This window comes from Scyliorhinus torazame, chromosome 11, assembly GCF_047496885.1.
Source record: "Scyliorhinus torazame isolate Kashiwa2021f chromosome 11, sScyTor2.1, whole genome shotgun sequence".
NCBI lineage: Eukaryota > Metazoa > Chordata > Chondrichthyes > Carcharhiniformes > Scyliorhinidae > Scyliorhinus > Scyliorhinus torazame.
This window is the reverse complement of record NC_092717.1, coordinates 164,021,629-164,046,052: the sequence shown is the minus strand read 5'-3', so window position 1 is coordinate 164,046,052 and position 24,424 is coordinate 164,021,629. Positions and strand designations below refer to the sequence as shown.

General features: G+C 43.3%; 1 protein-coding gene across 3 annotated transcripts in view; it reads right to left on the bottom strand.

The window, feature by feature from the left end:
• The window catches only part of LOC140385621 (NEDD4-like E3 ubiquitin-protein ligase WWP1), a 300,217-nt gene that overhangs the window by 77,516 nt on the left and 198,277 nt on the right, over positions 1-24,424 (bottom strand). For all 3 annotated transcript variants that reach the window (XM_072467951.1, XM_072467952.1, XM_072467953.1), the window contains 4 exons: positions 17,302-17,430; positions 14,632-14,704; positions 14,387-14,458; positions 652-740 (listed from right to left, as the gene is read on the bottom strand). In XM_072467951.1, the coding sequence (XP_072324052.1) occupies positions 652-740; positions 14,387-14,458; positions 14,632-14,704; positions 17,302-17,430 (363 nt within the window). The remainder of the gene's footprint in view (positions 1-651; positions 741-14,386; positions 14,459-14,631; positions 14,705-17,301; positions 17,431-24,424) is intronic.

Below are 24,424 nucleotides of genomic sequence, written 5' to 3'. Positions count from 1 at the left end.
ACCGTTACAAATTTCTGGTTAGGCCTCAGCTTGAGTCTTGTGTACAACTGTGAGCACCATACTTTTGGATGTCAAGTGTTGTAATGGGTACAGAAGCGGTTTACCTGTATGACTGGAGTGATTGAAGCAGCAGCTATGATTGTTCTCCTTATAGGTATTTCAAACTACAAGGGATTTTATTAGGGTAAGTAGAGAAAAGCAGTTGCCTCTGATAAGTGCATCAAAGATTTTAAATTATTGACAAAGGAAGAAGAGGAGAAATAAGGCAAGGTCTCTTCACACAGGTTAATGAATGGGATGAACTGCATGAAAGAATGGTAAAACCAAATTCCATATGGATATGCATTTGAAGATGACCCATTTGGAGGGTATGGGGAAATAGTTGGGGTTTGAGGCTAAATTGGACAGTTCTTTCAAAGAATCACCACAGGCATGAGGAATTGAATGGTCTCTTTTCTAAATTAACAATCTTCCATACAACAATAAATTAATTTTATTATTTTGTACAAAACTGTATTCAAATATAACCTTGCATATTAGGATCTTCACAAGCGGAGAACATCAACAAATGTTTCTTCCCAGTTACTGCATTTTACTAAATCTTACTTGAAATTAGATATTTATTTGCAAATCATTGTGATGGTGCTTTACCTGGCCAATCCACCATAATCCAGTCCCTCTTCTCCTCTAAATATTACATATAATCGCCTTCGAAGGTCATATGGTTTTAAGGCCATGATCTGTATAAAAAAAGCATTATTTTTTAATAAGGTTTTCTTTTGCACACATTAGGAAAAGTGAAAATAGGCAGCTTAAAATAGCACATTTCTATAAGGAACAACTGGCCAGTTTATTGAAAAAGAAATAAGGGATCAGAAATTTCACAGCCGTACCAGTGTACTCTCCCTGTAACTTTGGCAGGTGGGAGTCGGCAGAATTGGACAATAGGTTGGCATTAAATAAGTTATTATGGTCAGCACTGGAGGTCTTTAATGGCACATAATCAGAATATAATCAGAAGGATTGCCAGGAAAGGATTTTCAGAGCCATAATTAATAACTTTACAGATACCTAATGTTGATAGTCATGGTGGACTTGTACCTAATTAATATAAAACATTAGCCCTTCATGAATAACAGGCCTACACATTTCTCACTGTAAACTGGTGGTATTACAATTAGAACTTTACTCCGAACAGAGGAATGTAGATACTCAGAGCACTAGAAGGATTCAGTGCCTGTGCTGGCTCTTCGGAAGAGCAGTCATGCTTAGTCACAAACCCTCACGTTTTGTCCATGACTCTAAATTGCTCAAGTACTTGTGCATATCAGTTTTTAAATTATTTGTGGAATTAGCTAGCACCACCTATTGGGGTAGAGCAAATCGGAGTGAAAATAATTATCTTCAGCTCTCCTCTAGATCTTTTCCTTGGATTGCCACCTTGCCGTAATGGAGAGCCTTGAACGTTCCGTTGTTCCCAAGAGCAACACCATCGGGAGTCTTAAGCTCCTGGCAGGATCAACCATTTTTAAAAATAAATTTAGAGTACCCAATTGTTTTTTTTCAATTAAGGGGCAATTTAGCGTGGCCAATCCACCTAGCATGCTCATCTTTGGGTTGTGGGGATGAGACCCACACAAGGGGAGAATGTGCAAACACCACACCGACAATGACGCAGGGCCGGGATCGAACCTGGGTCCTCGGCGCCATGAGGCAACAATGCTAACCACTGCACTACCATCCGCCTAGCAGGATCAACCATGACTGTAAGTTTGGAGGGGAGGAACCAGCCAAAGCACAATCCAAAACAAGTCCTCAATGGCGGATCAGGCGGTAACAACAGCTGGAATGCCGGATAGAGGCTGCAGCAGTAGGGAGATCCCCAGTTGTCGAGGTTCCCTTGCCACTGGAACTGGACCTATCCTCTGTCAAGGACTATGTGTCTGTTGATCTGCAATGGCATTCCCATGTTAAAAGATGTCCCACACCAGGCATCTACCTTGAGGAAACCAGCACACCGTCCACACAGACAAACCCTGCAGCAATCGCAGAGAGGTGAGGGGGACAGGTCCATGAGAATGGAAGTCCCTAGCTTAGGACCAGTACATAGGCAGTGGAGTTTGATTCAGTCATCTTGCTCTTGGACTAGGAACAAGAGCGCGTTTTGGCATCTTTCTTCACAACTGAGCGGTCCTTTTCAGGATCCACTCTGCCTACCTGCATGAGGAAGGGCCAGAAAAGGTGCCCTAAAAATAGTCTGTTCCATCCCAACCTGGCTGGAAAACCGCTTCCAGCAGGCTCATCTACCTGAGGTCAGAAAATCAAAGTTAAACTGAATTTCGGAACCTGGAATGTAGGAACCCTCATGGATTATGAGCAAACCAATCAACCTAGACCTCAACGCCTGTGAGACCCTTGCTCAGATGAGACCTACATGGAGGAACCTCCTGATTGAAGGGACACGATTTTGAGAGGACACCCAATGGCAAGAGGAGGTCCGGAAAAGGAGCCTGAGAAAGAAATACCAGCGATCTAGTGTCCAAGCACCGATCTCACCTCCTGGAAATACCTGCCAAGTGTGAGGTCAAAGATATGGCTCTAGGATCATGCTTGCCATGCAAGAAACCACAGAATCCGTGACCAACAAAACAGAGTTTCTTAGGTGGACAATCATGCTTGTTAGTGAGTGATCGCCGAAGAAGAGGAGATCTTTGCCAACCATTTAAAATTCATGACCCCTGGTCATTGATGCACCCACCAGAGAGAATAGTTTACCCTAATTTTACCTCAGGGCTACACAGTGGCTAGCACTGCTACCTCATAGCGCCAGGGTCACGCGTTCAATTCCGGCCTTGGGTGACTGTGTGGAGTTTTCGCTTTCTCCCCACGTCTGCATGGGTTTTGTCCGGGTGCTCTATTTCCTCCCAGTCCAAAGATGTGCAGGTTAGGTGGATTGGCCATCATATAAATCGCCCCTTAATGTCCAGGGATGTGAAGGTTAGGTAGGGTCACGGGGACAGAGTGGGGGAGTTGGTCTAGGTGGGGTGCTCTTTCAGAGTAAAGACCCGATGGGCTGAATGGCCTCCTTCTGCACTGTAAAGATTCTATGATTCTATCAAAACCTCTCATCCTGAAAATGCCTTAGAACATCTAATAGAGGACAGAGTAGGAAGCTTTTTTGAACATAAACACAGGCATAAATCAGTTAGGCTCAATGGTCTGTTTGCATTTTACTAAGTTTATATATAATGGATAAAGGCATCAAATGAATGTTAAGCAGATTTCTGCACCAAGCTTAACACCAAATTAATTTCAGATGCAAAACAGAAAATTTACCATTTAAAATAGAAATAAAGAACTTAATAAAACCAAAGAGCAAAACCAGATTATAAAAACTGAGTAGAATTCAAGTCTCTGTCACATTACCTAAAAAAAACCCCACATTATCAGCCTTAGAAAGCTTATAATTTCATAAGTACACAGATAGGCAGATGTGCTCAAGAGAGCTCAATCATCAAAACCTTATGACAAAAGCGGTTGTTTTAATTTCAGTGCTTTCTTAAAAAAAAACAAGAGAAGACTTTACTCAGAGACTTGTGATGGTCTGTCAAGTCCGCTGCTTGAAAGTGCAATAGAAACAGATTCAGTGGTCGTAACTTCCGCAGAGGGGCAACCTCCATCAGATTGCCACTCTCGCCAGATTTACCTCTGCAGAGCTTTCAAAGCCCGTCTCGCCCAACCTTCCTCACTCAGGCTGGGTGAGACAGGAGCAGTGAAGCGCGCCCCCAACAGCATTGTCGTGGAGTAACTGGGAAGCAGAGAGGTAAGTCACTTCCTCTGTTCACGGCAGTAGTGGCTCCACCAGATACTTTGGCCGTACATAACATAAGCCATTAAAATACAAGATCCAAATTTCTTGCTAACTGGCGTTTCGCAAAACTGAAACCAGTGAAGCATTTATAGTAGTTAAATTTAGGGTTGCGTCCTCGGTAACGTTGGGTGGAATTATATACTCCCGTGTAAGTGTGGTGCCCGGAGAGGGTAAAGTAGCTTTTTCCCCACTGGCCATGATGATGTGTTTTTCACACCAGCTTGCATACTTCTCACCATCTTAATATGCATCAACAGGAAACACATTAAATCGCAGGCAAGGAGCCTGTGGCCTTAGTGCGTCACCGCAGCAGCCACCATATTTAAACTGCACCCGCACAGTATTCTCAATATGTGCAGCCCAGGATTGCTAGAAGAGTCAGATGGCCCCCAAAGGGAAGAAGACTGCAGTTCCCAAGTTTAGCGACATATCGCTGTTCTACCTTCTTGACGACGTTGAGGATCAAGGGCACGCACTTTGCCCCCGTGAGACAGGATGTGGTCTAAATACCTCTAAGCTGAGGCTTGGGAGGTGGTGGCTAGGGTGGTGAAAGCCAACTCAGCCCGTAAGAGATAAGTCATCTAGTGCAGGAAGAGGATGAATAATCTCATTCGTTCTACCAGGATAAGTCAACCTCAACCATCACTCTCAACACGTACTCTCACAAACCCAGAAGACATTCGTAGAACAACTCTCCACAAGTATCTCACACACTGCCAGCTTAAGGGACATCAGCTCTCTCTCACACACCTTGACATCTCCATCTAGGCTCGCATCCTGTGCAGCTTACGTACTCATCCTGTGCATGACTCCACTCAGCACCCATACAAACCAAGCAGCTTATCATCTTCCTTGGCATGTGTCCTGATCTCATTCTCACCATCTGTCCTTAAGCAGGACAAAGACACTTACATTAAGAGGAAGAGGTCCTACACCCATGTTGCGATGCCTTAGATCAAGCCCCTCCACTCCCCATGAGGAGCACGCTGTTGAACGCCATGCCAGTGGCGACAGTAAGATTGATGGCCCGGACCCAAGTGAGGATCCTTCACCAGCTCCTCCTTCAGACAGCAACACTGCATGCATTATTATGTTTTGGAGTCTGTGTCATGCACTACTAATCTCCACTATCTTTAATAGGCACTACAGCCAAATGCCCCAGCGACACTAGGCACCAGTCCCTCATTTCGAGCCCCGAATGCAGATCCAGACGAAATGCTGTTGGAAGATCCATCACAGCAGACACCCACACTCTCCACCAGCACAGAGTCACACACCTCGGTGGGGCCTGGTTTAAGAGCATTTTGTCATAATTTTCCTATGATCTGGTGGCTATTAGCACCTCACGTGAACGCCTGGCTCAACTGGCCCATGCTATGGTATCTTGCTCTGCAGCCTCAGCTTCCTCAGCCTCATCCCTCTCAATGTCCTCATCCGCAGAGAAGATGTGCAGCTCCTGCAGCTCGTCATCCAGCAAGTCCTCCCAGTGCAGGTTGTGCAGGGTGCAGCAAGAAATGATGATCCGTGAGATGCTCTGAGGATGGTAATGGAGTGTGCCGCTGCTCGGTCAAGACATTGGGATCTCATCTTCAATATGCCAATGGTCTGCTCCACCAATGTTCTTTCGGTGGCATGAGCATCATTGTGCCTTTCCCCAAATGGCATTGTGGCCACCTGACGAGCATCAATAGTCACGTCCTTTGCGTTGCACTCATCCAGGCTCAGGGAGAATATTTCATCACCCTCCTGACTTGTGCCTTGTAGATTGTAAACGGGCTTTGGAAAGTCAGGAAATAAATTACTTGCCTAGGATTCCTCGCCTCTGACTTGCGCTTGTCACCATAGGATGTATGTGGCTAGTCCAATTGAGTTTCTGGTCAATGGTAACTCCCAGGATGTTGATAGTGGGGGAAACAGTGATGGTAATGCCATTGAGTGTAAAGGGGTGAACATCACTTGCCACTTGTCAGCCCAAACCGGGATATTGTCCAGGTGTTGTTGCATTTGGACATGGACTGTGTATCGGAGGAGTCGCGAATGGTGCTGAACATTGTGCAATCATCAATGAATATCTCCACTTCTGATCTTATGATGGAAGGAAGGTCTTTCATGAAGCAGCTGAAGATGGTTGGGTCTAGGACACTTCCCTGAGGAACTCCTGCAGTGACGTCATGAAGCTGAGGTGACAGGCCTCCAACAACCACAATCATCTTTCTTTGTGCTAAGTATGACTCAAACCAATGGAGAGTTATCCACCAATTCCCATTGACTCCAATTTTGCTAAAGCGCCTTGTTGCCACACTTAATCAAATGCGGCCATGAACTCTTACCTCATCTCTGGAGTTCATCTCTTTTGTCCATGTGTGAACCAAGGTTGCAGGGTCCGGAGCCGAGTAGCCCTGGTGGAACCCAAACTGAGCGCCAGTGAGCAGGACTTTGCTAGGCAAGTGCCGCTTGATTCCACTGTTGACCCCTTCCATCACTTTACTGATAATCAAGAGTAGACTGATGGGGTGGTAATTGGCTGGGCTGGATTTGTCCTGTTTCTTGTGTACAGGACATAGCTGGGCAATTTTCTACATTGTCAAGTCGATGCCAGTGTTGCAGCTGCACTGGAATAGCTTGGCTAGGGGTGTGGCAACTTATTGCCGGAATACTGTTAGGACCAATAGTTTTTGCAGATCCAGTGACTTCAGCTGTTTCTTGATATCACTTGGAGTGAATTTGAATTGGCTGAAGACTTACACATGTCATGTTTGGGACCTCCACATGAGGCCAAGATGTATCATCCATTTGGCACTTCTGGATGAAGATTGTATCAAATGCCTCAGCCGTATCTTTTGCACTTATGTGCTGTGCTCCCCCATCATTGAATGTGGGGATATTTTTGGAGCCACCTCCTCAGTGAGTTGTTTAATTGTCGACTACCATTCACCGTTGGTTGTGGGATCGCTTTGCTCTGGCTATCGCTTACTGTTTATGCTGTTTGGCATGCCAAATTGTCCTGTGCTGTACTTCACCAGCTTGACACCTCATTTTTAGGTATGCCTGGTGTTACTCCTGGCATGCTGTCCTGCAATCTTCATTGAACCGGGATTGATCCTCTGGTTTGGTGGTAATGGTAGAGTGGAGGGTATGTCAGGTCATGAGATTATAAATTGTAGTGATATACAATTCTGCTGCTGTTGGTGGTCCACAGCACCTCATGGATGCCCTGTCTTGAGTTGCTAAATCTGCTTGAAATCTATCCCATTTAGTCTGGTGGCAGTGCCACACAGAGGATATATTTTCTGTTAATACATTGCATTGCCTCTTGCCAGGAAGCTCTTATTGCCATGTGAGTGCATTTGATGGCACCCTGCAGATGTGGGAATTCTGAAACAGCAGCAAATTTCAGTGCTCGGGCTGCCTGGCTAGTTTAATCTCTTGCGACATGCGCCATGGCAAAGAGGGCATCCACCACCTTGTGTATGCACTTGAGTGGAAGCTTGAGAGATGCTGCAGAGGTGCACAGTGGAATCGACTCCCAGGCTGACAATGCCTCAAATTAAAAATTCTCATTCTGGTCTTCAAGTCCCTCCATGGCTTCTCAAACTCTCCGAGATCTCTGCACTTCTCCCATTCTGGTCTCTTGCATATCCACAAGTGCTATCCCCACCTCTGGTGGCCATGCCTTTAACTGCTTTGGCTCTAAGCTCTGGAATTTACAAATTAAGTTTCAAACATTCAGTAAATCTAAGGATGAGAAATGTGAACAAAACATTCGCCTTTTTTCAAAATTGTCCTTACACTAGCATTAGAACTCAGTTTAACCTTACTGATGCAGCTCCTTTGCATTTGTCAAGACAGTGCTGCAATCATCTGCTTTCACCTTAATTTCCGAGTTTACCTCAGGCTTACTTAGGGATGTACATGTAACTCTTTTACACTTATCAAGCAGTTTTGCATTGAATTGAATTTTATGACAGCACTGTCCTTTGGCTGGAGTACAGACTTTCTGGGTTAAGAAGTCAGAAAGTGTCTCGGTTCCTAAACTGGGTAGAAACTCAGTGGAGTTTTTCTTGACCAGACTGAAGATTCGTTCATCTTCGGCATTACTATGTGCGATTGACAAGATTGCCAGCATGATTTTTGGAAAATGCCGATACCTCAGCTCACCGTTGATTTTCCCCTCAGCTGGAGATTCCACCCAAACTTCATTTGATCATCTGTCTAATGCAATACCTTCCAATGTGTCAACCTGGAATTGAGCAAATTCCACTTCTAAATCATCCAGAACATCTTCCATGACATAGAATCGCTTTGCAAAGTAACAAACTGATGTAAAGTTTCCCTCCATCCTCCCCCTTGGATTTGCCACTCTTGCATGTAGCAGCAATTCGTCCTGAAGGGGAAATTTGGTGGTGACATAATCACACACTGCAACATAGTACTTTCGTACTGATGAGTAGAAGTTACTCCTATCTTGCGAGGGGAAGTGTCCTATCTTAAGAAACTGCCTGGCTTGTTCATCAACGACGAGATCTTCATCGGACTTCTGATTGCGTTTGTCCTTGTACATGCAGCTAGCAGGAAATGTAACTCTGGCAATTGCAGCAGGTTTCACAAAGCGAAGCAACAAGTCCTGAAGAAAGTCGAGCAACTTCTGATGTAGTATCTGTATCTTGGGAGCTTCATTTTGGAGCTCTTGATGGGGCCTGTTGACCACAGGAAGTGTATATTGAAGAAAGATACAATACAGTTTGTTTCTATCACACAGCTTTGCATAAATCCTGGCAGCTTTGCCTCGAGATGGCTCTCCTGTTGAATTAGCAACAGGGTTGCTAGCTGTGGGAGACATCTTGCTTCCAGCACTTGAACTGCTGCTTTTTCCATCTTTCTTGTGATTGTCAGTCTTGCTACCATGCTCAAGAGCAGCAGTTTTCTGAACAAATCCTGCACTGGTCTTTTTGAGTCTCACTGTTGCAGGGTCCTGTTTCCTGACAGCAGCTGAAACCCAGACAAACACTCTACCACTCTTTGTTTTCACAACATGAATGCTGTTTTTTGTTCCTGTAAACAATGTTCTTGTTGTAGATGATGTGCTACATGTAACACTACCCTGTGTGTGTGTGAGAAGGTTGAGGAATCTCCTTGATATGGTCTCTGCCGTTGGAGGCTTGGTAGAAGTCTTTCCAGAAGTGTCAACCTTCAGTTGATTAGCATTTCTCAAGTCCCTTCATTCTTTCTTTTTTCTTTCTCTGATTCTGCTTCTTGGGAGAAGTACTCTTGTATCGCATGATGTGTTGGGTACTCTGCTACACAGACGAACCAACACGGTTGCGAATGGTACAACTCAGTTTTATCACTAACATTTATTTACAATGGTAAACAGGTTACTGAGGTTCGATCATAACCCTAGACCTATTCCTAATACTATCTTGTAGTGGCACTCAGCACATGGTGGATGTCTGAGTGGCTTGCTATGAGCTCTGTGCCCTGAGTTTCTCCTGCTGGAATGCTCAGGAAGTGTCGTGTTCCCTGTTTTGTACTGTGTATGTGAAGGAATCTTGTAATTTATAGGGATCTTAACCTGTCGAACTACACCAAGTTTGGGGGAAGCTTAGTTGATGAATCAAGTCCTGGCGCAATACGACAAGTTATAAGATTTGTACTATTTCGAGACTGTGTTAAGTAGTTCGATTCCTTGTATTATTAGACAGTGTATAGTTGAAGGAATTTATATCATCTCTGCTATTCGGTTATCAGTAGCACTTTGCGAATACTGGAACTCAGCAGAAATTTGCAGTATAAACTTCTCAGGTGCCAAAAGGAATTGTTTTATTTGTAGTCACTTGATTACAATTTGAAAGTCATTTAAAAGGCAATTCGTAGACAATTCGAAGCTTTCAGAGAATTACAGACATTATCTTTCTTTGCTTAGGCAGACAGCTCGAAAGTAACTTTTAAAAGGTCAAAGTCTGGCAATGAAACATGAAGAGAGAGAGAAAGCTAATCTTCAGCTAAACTCAAAGTCAAAAGTGGACTAACATCACTGACACAGACTGTTAGACTGACAGAACCCCCAAAGACAATAACCTAAAAACTAAACTAAAACAAAACCTAAAATGGCGGGGAGAAACTTTTCAGTTATACACTTTCATATCTGTCTTGAGTCGTCTGATTACACCCCAATATAATCCTAATTGGTTTGGGTTAGACTCAAACACATTTGATTTGATGGCAAGCCGTCCATCTTCAATGTGCAACATCAGCTTTTCTGACCTAGCTGTTATCTGCATTGTGAACAATGGTGCCTTCATGTTGCTGTGTATTCAATCCCTTGGCCTTGACAATTAGCACAAGCAGTGTCAAATTATCTTGCAACTGTGCTGTTTTAATGTCACACTGTCTTTGAAAATATGCATTTGCCAGAACGGACCTCAGTAAAAGTGAATTATGCTGTATAAATGGGTATTTAAAACTGGGGCTCAACATTTATGCTTAAACAGCTATCTTTTACCTATACTAGTTGTATTTGAAATACCTGGCTTCTACATATGAGCTCTGTGCCCTGAGTTTCTCCTGTTTTGTACTGTGTATGCTCTTGCCTGTGGTGTTGTGTGTGTGTTGATTGGTCCGTTGATCTGTCCATCAGTATGTATGTATGTTTGTGCTATGATGTTTACCTGAATATCATGACATCGCAGACCATTGTTCCAGAAATCTGTCTCTTTCTAAGGACAACCATCTTGTGCAGACATGCTTGAGTATTCTGCGATTTTCTAGATTGCACAATGTTTGTATTTCCTTGAACTCTTTGTGGTGCTTGCTAGACTTCTCAAGGTAGTAATATACTGGTACAAGCAAGTCCACTGGAGAGAATGGCAACTGACTTGCCCCTTTCTCTGCAGCCAGATGAAGAAGTTGGCATGGACATCCAAGAATGGTTTGGGGCAGCACGGTAGCACAAGTGGATAGCAGTGTGGCTTCACAGCGCCAAGGTCCTAGGTTCAATTCCCCGCTGGGTCACTGTCTGTGCAGAGTCTGCACGTTCTCCCCGTGTCTGCGTGGGTTTCCTCCGGGTGCTCCGGTTTCCTCCCACAGTCCAAACACGTGCAGGTTAGGTGGGTTGGCCATGCTAAATTGCCCTTCGTGTCCAAAAAGGTTAGATGGGGTTATTGGGTTACGGGGATAGGGTGGAGGTGAGGGCTTAAGTGGGTCGGTGCAGACTCGATAGGCTCAATGGCGTTCTTCTGCACTGTATGTTCTATGTTCTAATGAAAATATCTGGGTTTTCTTTCTTCGCAAAGGAAGCGACACCTTTATGGACTCCCATCATCACTGCTGCGTTGTCTGCAGAAAAGCAGATCTCGTTTTTTCAAGAAATGTTGCTTTCCTTAAGAACATTGTCCAGAAGTTGGAAAATGTTTTTGCCGTTTGATCTCTCTTGGGTTGTGCTATTTCAAGTAGCACACTGATCACCCTGTGCACATCTGTGTCAAAGAACCGGACAATGATAGGGTAGTGTTGTTCCTCCGCAACATGGTCAGAACTCACATTGGTTGAGATAAAGAACGGGATTTCCCTGATTTTCCCAAGGATGTCACTTTTTGTCTCTTGGCCTAGAGTCTTGGCAATTGCTGTTGTCTTGGTCCAGTGTGAAGCAAACTTAGAAGCAATCGAGATGTCCGGAAATATCACTTTCACAAGATCAGTCTTGATTGGCAGCAGAAAACACCACATTGTGATCAATCAGGAAATGTGTCATCAAAGTTTCTGCTCTTATGACTGAGCATTCTTTCTGTTGCACGAAAGGTTTGATGTCACAGGTGCTTTCAGAAACTTTTTTTCAAATTTTAGCATATCCAATTCATTTTTTTCCAATTAAGGGAACATTTAGCGTGGCCATCCACCTACCCTGCACATCTTTGGGTCGTGGGGGCGAAACCCACGCAAACACGGGGAGAATGTGCAAACTCCACACGGACAGTGACCCGGATCAAACCTGGGACCTCGGCGCCATGAGACAGGTGCTTTCAGAAACGTCATAGCATGATGTTTCTCGGATCTCATATGTGCCTGTATGTCATTTGCTCCTCCGTGAACGATGCTGAAGTTGATGAGCAGACGTTACATTGCACAGTGTATTCATCCTCTCTATTGCACAATAAAGGACCATCTTGATGTGTAGTCCTTCTTGAATCGGTTTTCTAGATTTAGCACTTAACAAAGTCATGATCGCTACTTACTCAATATTTGGGTTTTTCTTCCAACTTGACTATGCCGTCAGTACAAGAGACTAACAGGCTTGTTAGTCTGGTAACTCCTAGACAAACAGCTCTGCTGTGGCTAGCTTCCTCCTCACTTGACTAAATGAAATGGTAATGGAAGGCACTAGAAAACATATTCTATAATACTGCACAGAGAACAAATGCAGCAGGATTTAAATTACCCATCTATTTGTGTTTTTAAATTATTAAGATGGAAACATTTAAAAATTGCATCACTATCACCCCATACAATTCCCAATGCTACAGGCCTTCGATGATGTAGGTGATCTAGGTGATGGCTACTGTAGTCGACCCTCGATTTTTAAAATCCCAATACAGTCACCTCGATGCCTCATGCGAGACCGCGCGAAGGTCAGGATCACCTGACATGCATGTGTTGTTAGTGTGTAGGATGGAGAAGAGGGGGCGGGGTCTCTGCACGGGACTCTGTCGCCAAGGAAACCAATACACACACCTCGATGCCTCATGTGCGAGAGCGCGCGGTCAGGATCACCTGACATGCATGCTCTGTTAGTGTGCGGGCTAGAGAGGAATGGGGCGGGGCCTCTGTGTGGGGCCCTGTCGCCAAGGAAACCAAATGAAGCGTTTCGGGAGGTGGCTTTCCAATCAGCTCTCCTTTTCCGTATTTCAGTGCTAGAAACCGTACTCCGGAAAATACGTGCTAGTTGACAACTCTGGATAACGTTCCTGTACAACATTTTAGGATACTGAACTGTGACAAACATGTTATGCCATGATGTGGAGATGCCGGCGTTGGACTGGTGTGAGATCAGTAAGAAGTCTTACAACACCAGGTTAAAGTCCAACAGGTTTGTTTCGATATCACTAGCTTTCGGAATGCTGCTCCTTCCTCAGGTGAATGAAACATGTTATGGACATGCAAGCATTGTTGTCCAAACTGTTACAGAAGGGCAACAGCGCTGCACCTAAACATGAGTTATGATGTTCACCAAGTTGCTCCTGAGAAAGTAATGGTATTTGGCATCGACTCAAATGCTTTTCTAGTATTTTTATGGTACTTTTCTAATGGCCAGCTACAGACTAACTTTTGTAAGACGGTGGAAAAGAGAGGTTAATGGATCTCCTTTGCCCCAAATCGTACAACTGACAGTGGAAAATAATAGAATTGAATCTACACTCCATGGCAAATTTAGTCATTTGGAATTGAAATCAAGCAGTGTAGCAGTACAGCAGGACATCTTTGGTAATTATCAGCCACTGTTGCTCATTACTGGCTCCGAGAGGCTAATATAACGAGGGCCGAAGTGCCTGTACTGCGCTGTAATGTTCTATGTTCTATATTACTTTTTTAAAATTTCATTTACGGGATGTGGGCATTGCTGGTTAGGCCAGCATTTATTGCCCACTCCTAGTTGTCCTTCAGAAGGTGATGGTGAGCTGCCTTCTGGAACCGCTGCAGTCCGGAAGTATAGGTACACCCACAGTGCTGTTAGAGAGGGAGTTCCAGGATTTTGACCCAGCGACAGTGAAGGAATGGTGATATATTTCCAAGTTGGAGTGATGAGTAACTGGGAGGGGAATCGTCAATTGTTGGTTTCCCAGATATCTGTCGCTCTCGTCCTTCTAGATGGTAGCGGTCGTGGGTTTGGAAGGTGCTGTCTAAGGGACCTTGGCCAGTTCCTGCAGTGTATCTTGCAGATGGCTGCCACTGGAGAAAGACCGAAGACTAGTTGGAAAGATGCAGTGGCAGGAGACTTAAATGCAGCAGGATTGAAAGAAGAATGAGCAATGACAGGAGGAAATGGAGAAGGGTGATCAACCAGCATTGTGGCGACCTCAAGTAAAATGGAAGGAGGAAGAAATCCAAGATCAAGGAGAAATATTGCATGCTTTGGATCTTTCCATCCTCTTCCTAAACTCTCTGGATTTAGCCAAGTGAGATGTGCCACAACACAAAGGGTGTGTGCATTCCTTTACTGGGCAAACTGATATCCTGTGGCATTCTCAGTCATTTTCTTTTTGCCTCTCCCAGGTAATGGAGCAACAAAATTGTTGATGCATAAGACACAAATCAACTGGAAGTCTGGTGTTCATGAACCAGGATTCATAAACATGAATCCATATACAGTGAAGAACCTTTTCTGTAAATTGGTGGCATGCTTACAAAGAGTATATTTATTCTCTTTAAAATACTGTGAAATTTCAGTGAAAAGTGATAACCTTAAGCTTTTATAACATTTTTAAAAAGTTTTCAACCTCTGGTAACTGGGAAACTACTTACTTGCTGAAAGGAGTCTTCAAATAAAGTCTGCCTAGAAACAGTGATCTTTACATGACTGGGCAACGCATTAGACTGAAAGAACAAAATCAATTGCATTAACCAACAATGTCTGTGACATATTTAAAACATTAATCTTTCAAATGCAAAAATTTACATTAGCTCACTTTTTCAACAGTCTACCCCAGTAATTATAAACTTGCAAAGGTTTAGGAGTCAGTTGTGGATAGAAAAGAAAATTGATTTACCTGACACAAATACCGGAAATGTGCTAACTTCCACCGAAAGCTACGTTCATATGCAATTTGTGGACCCTTTGCACTGTGAAAATAAGTTACAGTTTACCCTTAAAGGAATAGAAGTTGGTATTAATTGAATTTTGTAACCATCTTTGAAATATCATTAAGATGTAAAATATTGTGGAAGGATTCCAGTTCTTCCTAAACTAGATGATTTCTCAATTATTTTAACTGTTACACCATGATGTAGAAAGAAATCCTAATATTACACTAAACATGCTAATAATATTGCGAAAATGTATTTTGTTAAAAGTCTCATTAGAATCCTGGGCTTTTACAGTACAGAAAAGTCTTGCACTTGTTATGCCTGTATTAGCTCTTTGAGTGGCTGGTCCAAGTGAGTCCCGTATCCCAGCTTTTTCCATAAAATTCTGAAAAATAGTATTTTTCAAGTGCATTTCCAGTTGCCTCTTGAATTTCCCCACAGATCTGATTCCATTGCTCTTTCAGGTGGGTGTTCCAGATCCTAACAACTCTCAGTGTGATTAAATCTCAAATCTCCCCTTTAAACCCCTTGCCCGTTTTAAATCATTAGTCCAAACCAATGTACTTGACAAAGGAAACAGTTTTTCCCTACTTTTATCAAAATCTCTTAAAATTTTCAACATCTCTATTAGCTCTCTCTTAGACTTTTCGGCTCTTGAAGAGAATAGGGTCTTCAATCTCTCCACTTAACTGAAGTCCCTCATCCCATATCATCCAGGTAAACCTCATTTGTACTCTTTCCAAGGCTTCGACAACATTACTAAAGGGTGGTGTGCCCACAATATTCCAACCGAGGCCTAATCAATGATTTACACTGATTTAACATGACTCTCTTACTTTGGTATTCGATGTCCCTATTGTCATGTGAGAGTACCTTTAAGAAATGGGTGTTTTTTATAGGATAAATACAGTGGATGTAACTTTAAGAAGTGGGTGTTTATTACTGCAGTGATGTCAGAGTGTGGGTCGAGCTGGGCTGTCTGTCAGCTTTTAGTTTCACTTTGAGAAAAGCTTGGTGTGTCTTTTTTTTGGTTTCGTTTCAATGTTGGAACTGCAGTCAGCCACAGAATGTGTAATGTTGTTCTCTCTGCCATGTAAAGACTACCTCTTGATCATTTGGTGAATTCAGAGTTGTAACTGTTCTCAGTAGTGAATTTAAACCTGATGTGCTTCTGTTAAAAAGTTTTTGAAAGTCTTATCGATGTTAAAAGTAAAGTAAGGATTACTTAGTGTTGTATTCTTTGGGGGTTGTATTTGAATTAATGGCTGCGAAGATGTTCACTGTATGTTTTAAAAAGGTTAACTTGAGTTAATAGAATAAACATTGTTCTCCTTTAAAAAATACTTGACTAGTCTGTGGGACAGCTCTCTAAAATTTGGCACATTCTCCAGATGTCAGTAAGGAGGATTTTGCTGGGTCGACAGGGCTAGGTGTGATTTGTTATTTCCAGTGCCGAGGTCAATGCCAGTTGGTCTTTCCATTTCTTGGAGATTTCGTAGCAGTTTTATAAAATTTGAATGGCTTGCTAGGCCATTTCAGAGAGCATTTAAGAGTCAGTCACATTACTGCAGGTCTGGAGTCACGCACAGTGGGCTAAACAGCTGGCTTGTGATGCAGAACAAGGCAACAGCGCGGGTTCAATTTACCGTACCGGCCTTCCCGAACAGGCGCCGGAATGTGGCGACTAGGGGCATTTCACAGTAACTTAATTTGAAGCCTACTTGTGACAAGAACCGATTTCCATTTTCATATTGAGGCCCTGGTCAAAAAGAAGAAGGAACTTATTGCATGCATAGGTAGCTGGGATCGAGTGGATACCTTGAAGAGTACAGAGGTTGTTGGAGTAGAGTTAAGAGAGAAATCAGGAGGGTAAAAAGGGGACATGAGATCGCTTTGGCAGATAAAGCACAGGAGAATCCAAAGGAATTCTACAAATACATAAAGGGCAAAAGAGCAACTAGGGGGAGAGTATGGCCTCTTAAGAATCTACACGATCATCTTTATGCGGATCCACAAGGGATGGGTGAGATCCTAAATGAATATTTCTCAGCGGTATTTACTGTTGAGAAAGGCATGAATGTTAGGGAGCTTGGGGAAATAAATAGTGATGTCCTGAGGAGTATAAATATTACAGAGAAGGTGGTGCTTGAGTACATTTGTGTGTACATTGCGTGGGGACAAATGTGATCAAGATCAGTTCTTTTGTAAAGGACAATGAGTGAGCTGGTCTGGTGACATTCACTGTCAAGGATCATGCAGTAATAACGACCTTCTGAGCGAGACAATACAAGAGTTTAAAACCCATGTAACATTATGTTTGTGAGATGAGCAGAGAAAAGGTGGCATGCAAAAGAGAACCAGGAAAAGACCTGTAGAACCAAAATCTTGTCTCAACCTGTATTTGAAAGAATTCATCAACATCCAAACTGGTAATCGCTCTGAGAATTAATATTCAGCAGTTTACTTAAATATTAAATTGATTTAAGAAAAAATGGGAAATATCTAATTTATTTTGCTTAACATGCAGAAGTGCCGCTTTGAGAAAAGAACTGTAAACTAAATTATAATTGGAGAACGATTGCAATACACAAAGCTATTTAATCCCTGCCAGTTTGTTCATGAATAGGACTTACACAGATGATTTGCCTGTGCGCGGATCCTGAAAGGTAGTTGTTCGAGTATTATGGTCAACAAAGTATCGGACACCTTCCCTCGTGTATCTAATTTCCCAGCCTTCTGGAAGTGGATCTTCATTCTGCAAACTGCACAGATGAAGAAGCATAGAAAAATGGAATAAAAATTAACCACAAGCTGTAGAAGGGATAAGGTCAAAGTTTGCAAATATTCATGAATTAAATGCACAAGGCTTTGTAATGGACAGTACATAAGCTGTAGCCTGATTAGATTTGGCATAACTAATATTGTTCAGGATTCTTGATTATTTTGGATTATTTTTTGCACAACTGTACATCATTCCAACATGCCAAGATTCCTTTCAAGCTTACCTTGAGCTATTTCTAAAGCTGATATCGTCTATGCTTTCTTGTAATATGGAGTACCCTACACCAACTCAAACTAGGCATTAATGAGACACTGTCGGCCATCAGCAGCAGCAGAGCTGCATTGCACCTCAATCTGCAACCTCATAGTCGGACATATCCTCCACTCTACTATTAGCATCAAGCCAGGGGATCAATGAGCAACTTGGGAGAGCCTTATGCTTTCTTTATTCTTTCATGGGTTGTCGGCATTGCTGGCAAGGGTAGCATTTTTGGAAAATCCCCAACTGTCCTTGAACTGAATGGTTTGTTCAGCCATTGTCAGCACAGTTAAAAGTCAAGCACACACAGGCCAGGCTCGGTAAGATGGCAGACCTCAGTCCCTAAAGGCCATATGTGAACCAGATGGGGCGGCATGGTAGCACAGTCGTTAGCACTGTTGCTTCACAGCACCAGGGTCCTAGGTTCGATTTCTGCTTGGGTCACTGTCTGTGCGGAGTCTGCACATTCTCCCGGAGTCTGTGTGGGTTTCCTCCCGGTGCTCTGGTTTCCTCCCACAAGTCCCGAAAGACATGCTTGTTGCTCGTTAGGTGAATTGGACATTCTGAATTCTGCCTGTGTACCTGAACAGGTGCCGCAATGTGGTGACTAGGGGTTTTTCACAGTAACTTCATTACAGTGTTAATATAAGCCTATTTGTGACAATAATATAGATTATTATTCTTGCAACCCTGCCAAGAATACATAAAAATGAAATGCCTACATGGTGAAGCTCAAACACAGAACTACATGCATGCTAAACAGTGGAAGCAGCATCTGACAGCTCCAACAACCAACAGTTCAGAACAATAGGAAGTCTTACAACACCAGGTTAAAGTCCAACATGTTTGTTTCAAACACTAGCTTTCGGAGCACTGCTCCTTCCTCAGGTGAATGAATCAGTTCACCTAAGGAGCAGTGCTCCGAAAGCCAGTGTTTGAAACACTGTTGGACTTAAACCTGGTGTTATAAGACTTCTTACTGTGCTCACCCCAGTTCAACGCCGGCATCTCCACATCAAGTTCAAAACAAAGCATTGCAGTCCTGCCAGATCTGGTCATGAATGGTGGTGGATAATTAAACAAATTAACCAGGGAAGGAGTTTCAACGGACATCCCCATTTTTAATGATGTCAAAGCCCAGAACATCAGTACAAAAGCCCACGGCAAATCAATTTGCAACTATCTTCAGCCGGAAGTGTTGTGTGAATGATCCATCTTGGCCTCTTCCTGAAGTCCACAATATCACAGATGAAAGTCTTCAGCTCATTCAATTCACACCACAAGATTTTAAGAAACAAAGGCACAGAATACAGGAAAGGTTTTGGGTTATGACAACATCTGTATGCAGTGCTGAAGATGCGCTTCAGCATTGGCTATGACCTAAGCCAAGTTATTTCAGTACAGCTACAACACTGTCATCTACCTCAGTGGTTCCCAACCTTTTATGTGTCATGGCACACTTTCATACTATAAAATGTTTGAGGCACATTTCCTATTTTCTCCTACTGAACTGTCCTCAAAAAAAGATCCTTTAAAAAGTTTAAGAAGTTTACAAGGAAAGCCTTATCACAAGATGCATGTCAAATAGAATATTTTTATTGAAAATGTAAACAAGTTTAAAAGTTTTTCCCATTAAAGGTCTCAATTGTTTTCCGTTCTTTTTCAGTCTGTATTTCTCAATGTGAAAGTTCATAAATAAAGGAAATACTGAGGAGAGCAACTTACTGACAATATTAGGCGACATCTGTGCCTGTCTCTGTCAGCAGAGTCTCTTGATCCGGGGTGGAAATGATGACAAGCCAACTTGCAGGTCTTACTCCACTGACAACCACTTCCCCTTTTTGTTTTTTTAACATAAGCCAGTGTTGACAACACCAACTCGCACAGGTGGTAAGAGCACTGCTGTAGCGCAAATAGACGGATATTCTTGTTTCCCCAAACATATAAAATACATCCAGAGGCATCTTTGTAAACTTCATTTTCAGTGTACAATCCATCCTGCGCTCTACAAATTAGTCTTGTTCTTTTAATGACAATGTCTGATGACACAGAGGATAGTGAGCTAAATGTGGGCAGCACGGTAGCACAAGTGGGGGCAGCACGGTAGAACAAGTGGATAGCAGTGTGGCTTCACAGCGCCAGGGTCCCAGGTTCGATTCCCCGCTGGGTCACTGTCTGTGCGGAGTCTGCACGTTCTCCCCGTGTCTGCGTGGGTTTCCTCCGGGTGCTCCGGTTTCCTCCCACAGTCCAAAGACGTGCAGGTTAGGTGGATTGGCCATGATAAATTGCCCTTAGTGACCAAAAAGGTTAGATGGGGTTATTCGGTTATGGGGATAGGGTGGAAGTGAGGGCTTAAGTGGGTCCGTGCAGACTCGATGGGCCGAATGGCCTCCTTCTGCACGTTATGTTCTATGTAAGTGGTTCACATACCCACAAAGTCTTCCATACTTGTGGAGGGGAAGCATTCAAACTTCTTTTGTAGTGTTTCAAGATGTGTGGAGATAAAGTGGAGTATGGTTTTGCCAGCAGGATTTGCTGATGCCAACTTGAACATCTCAGTCGACCTACTCGTCACTTTTTCCTACCAAAGGGCCAGTTTTGATCTGAATGTTCTCACCGTTCCCCTGCATTTTAACATTCAGGTGGCTTAACATATTTGAAAGGTATGCAAAGCTAAGCAAACCAAGAACCATCACATGTTAAATTTTTGTGTGGCAATTCATGCAGTCAAAAGCTCTTTGAGTCTGTTACAGAGCTCATAAAGACAAGAGAGGACATTTCCCGAGATGGCCATTGCACTTGTGTGTGCATAAGTAAACCCTGGTACTCGGCTCCCATTTCAAGTACAATTTTAAAGGCCGTGACTTCACATTATTTACGATTTTCACTGTTCAGTCTAATATTGCAGTTAACTCCGATGGCATTCTTTTGGCACCAAGGGCTTCACAATACAGGATACTGCAGCTGACCTGCACGTCAGAATTTTGTTTTTACCCATGAATCCTTTGACCTTTCCAGCCGTAGGAACTGCTCAGTTAGTGCTGATGCTATCGCAGGTGGTCCTGTTAAAATCATTTTCCTCCGGATAAGCAGTTGGAACATGAAAGAATTCCTCTCTGGGCGCACAACCAGACAGCTCTTTGCAAAAGAAGAAACTGATTGATCAAATCTCCGTCAGCATACCTGACATTGGCTAAGAGCTGGCAGTGTTTTCTAATCTGCACCTACAAACAAGATGTTTATGGAACTCTGCAACTTCTGTCAGCCAGATCTGGAATCTCAGGTCGGGGTTGCTAATAGAGGTTACAGGTACTGTATGCCAGGAGAGAATTCATCTATCGGCAGGGCAAGCTTTCCACTCATTTCTAATTTCTCCTGAAGTACCTGTTCTACATCAACTGACATTTCATCAATATGCTATTTGATTGCATTATCAGAAAGACAAACTTAGTTGATTTCTGTGGCAGCATCAGCTCCCAACATTACTCTCATAATACTTCTCTGCAAGCTGATAGAATTAGGGTTTCAGCAATGGCATGCTGGTTCTGCGATTTTGCTATGAGCTATGCCACCAGGTAGCTCGCCTTCTATGCATTAACTGAAACTTGCACACACTCCATCATATGTTGATTTTGCTTTACGTTTTGTTCTTTAGGCACTTCAAGTACTGTAGAGATCTCTGTACTGTACTCAAGATCCTTGCTGAAGATGGAATGGGATTTTGTATAGAAATGGTTCTTCAATTTACTTGGTACCATTGCAGTGTTTAAAAGCTTCTCCCTGCAAATTAGGCTGGGCCAGGGTAAGAGGTATTACCAATCCATGATATTCCAAGGCCAAGTAGCGGTTACTGTACTGTCTGTGTACAAACCTCACTTTTTTTCTCCTGAGGTTCCATTCTTTCAGCCACACCTAAATCAGAATGAGATTCTTCACTTCAAGAACTTATCCGTGACAAAATGTAGTTAAACATACTCCACAACACAATAATTGCCCTCAAGCATCAACTTAAAAGCACAATTTCAGCTCTTTGGCTGTGCCAAGCAGAACGTAACTACTTCAAAGGTGTACCCTTGCCCAAAAAGGTACCAACCTTTGGTTGCTTTCCCAGTTCGTCAAGGCTTTTTTGGGGGTCTCCTCGGCTACAAGCCCACTTCACTTAAGATCTGCTCCACGCAGCCCCTACTCTAATTGGAGCCTGTTTCGCCGTTTCTTAGCTTTATTGGTTCCTGTTTTGTACCTCCGTCTTCTTCCCTCACTGGGAAATTTACTTTTTTACTTCTCCTTGTACTCTCTCTTATTTTTTCCGCCTCTTCCTGCCTCCCTCACTTCTCCCGCAGTTTCTGCACCGTTCAGGAGGTTTCATATTTTGCACAGGTGCATAGGGCCAATCTTCAGCCCTTTCCCGGCTAGTGCATGTACGGTTAGCCCGAGGTTCATCGGGGCTTGGAGATGCCGACCAGTGACTGAAGACGAAGGTTAATTTTAGCTTAAAGATATGAATTTTTACTAATTTTGAATCTTATTTCATGGCACACTTAAGAGGGGGGACTTCATGGCACATCTGACACTGTAGAAAACTCTTCATTGGTTGGATTCATAGCTGGCACAAAGAAAGATAGTTGTGGTTGTCGGAGTCCAATCATCTTAGCCCTAAGATGTGACTGCAGGCATTCTTCAGGGAAGTGTCCAAGGTCTGCCCATATTTAGCTGTTTCATCAACAACCTTCTTTCCATTATAAGGTCAGAAGTGGTATGTACACTGATGATTTAAGAGTCTTCAGTTCCATTTTCAATTTTTCAGGTACTGAAACAGTCTGTGCCTGCCTGCAGCATGACCCAGACAACATTCAAGTTTGGGCTGCTAAGTAGCAAGTAACATTCACATCACGCAAGTACCAGTCAATAACCATCTCCAATAAGAGAAAATCTAATCATTTCAATAATTGCCCTCAAGCATCAACTTAAATTATTAAATTCAATGACATCATTATTGCTGAATCCCCCACCATCAACATCCTGGGGTTCACCACAGCATTTAGGGTTGGTCAAAGAGATCAGAGGGTGGGAATTGTGTGGCAAGTAACTCACCTCCCGATTCCCCGGATGCAGCACAAGTCATGTGCTGAAATGTGATGAAATACTAAAAACATGAGGCTGGAATTTACAGTGACGGTGGGCTCCATGTACCCGAGTGCATATTTCAAGGGCAAGCTCATCTCCGCTTAGCCAACTCACCCTACTTTAATTTTTCGAGCAACAGCTCTTTAATTAGTATGAGGCGGGACTTCCTTCCATCGGCTGGAGGAAGTTATACCTCAAAGATGCCAGCCAATTGGAGGTTGGCTGCTCTGCACACCCACAGCGCCAAGTAGGAGTAGTGGCCATTGCTAGTACTGCAGGCATGGCAGGAGGTGGCAGTGGACCTGGCCATTGAGTTAAGACCAAGATCTTTCCAGAGTCATGGTGAAAGGCCAAGTAAAGGGGATGGGGTGTTTCCATCATGTTGGGCAAAACAGGATGTAGGATTGATATAGAGATCTAAAACAGTGTGTGGAGTTTGGTCAGGGGCAGGAAGGCACACACCTCCCCACCCATTTACTGACAGGCAAGGTTAAACCTGCCAGGCTGCACACGTGAGGCAAAGGCCTCTCCTGTTTCCGGTTATATCAGAATGCCAGCAGGATGAGGCCCATAACTGGGCATCAATTGCCTACTTAAGGACCTCAGTTGGGCCACGGGCCTGGAACCCAGCGCCGATGGCGTGGCACCCTAGTTAAGTGGTCCACATGCCTCTTTTCCCGTCTTTAGAACATTGAACATAGAATTTACAGCGCAGAAGGAGGCCATTTGGCCCATTGAGTCTGCACCGACTATTGGAAAGGCCACCCCACTTAAGGCTACACTTCCACCCTATCCCGGTAATCCCTCCTAACCTGTGGAACCTCCTAGTCTGTGAGTGACCTGTAAAATTCAGTCCATTAACTCTGTTTCTCGTCACAGAAGCTGCTTAACTTCCACTTTTTAGAATATTCTGTCTTTATTTCAGATTTCCAGCATCTGAAGCATTTTGTTTTTGTACTGGTATGATGGAATACTTCCCACTTGCCTGAATGAGTGCAGCTCCAACGACATTCAATTAACTCGTCACCATACAAGATAGAGCAACCCACTTGACTGGCACCATATCCACACCTTAAACATTATTTTGCTTTGTTGCAGGCATACCATGGCTACAGTTCCTATCATATAGAAGGGCACTGTAGTAATTCATCCAAGCTTCCTTCAGCAGCACCATTCAAAAACTCCCAACCCAACCACAAAACACATCAGCTTCCCTCAAAGTCACATCCCATTCTGACTTGGAACTTCACTGTTGCTGGGTCAATATCCTGGATCATCCTTCTCAACAACCTACAGCACATGGACTGCCTCAGTTCAAGGGGATAGTAAATGCCGCCCTTGACAGCAACACTTACAATCCATGAAATAATTTTTTTAAAACACCTATATTATATTTCATATGCTGATAAATGTTTCTTTATTCATTCATGATTGGTGGGTATCACTATATCATCAGCATTTATTGCCCATCCATAATTTCCCTCAAGAAGAGAGTGGTGAGCCACTTCTTTGAGTATAGCTGAGTTGCTTGCTAGGCCAATTCAGAAGGCAATTATGAGTTCATCGCATTGTTTATCATAGAATTTACAGTG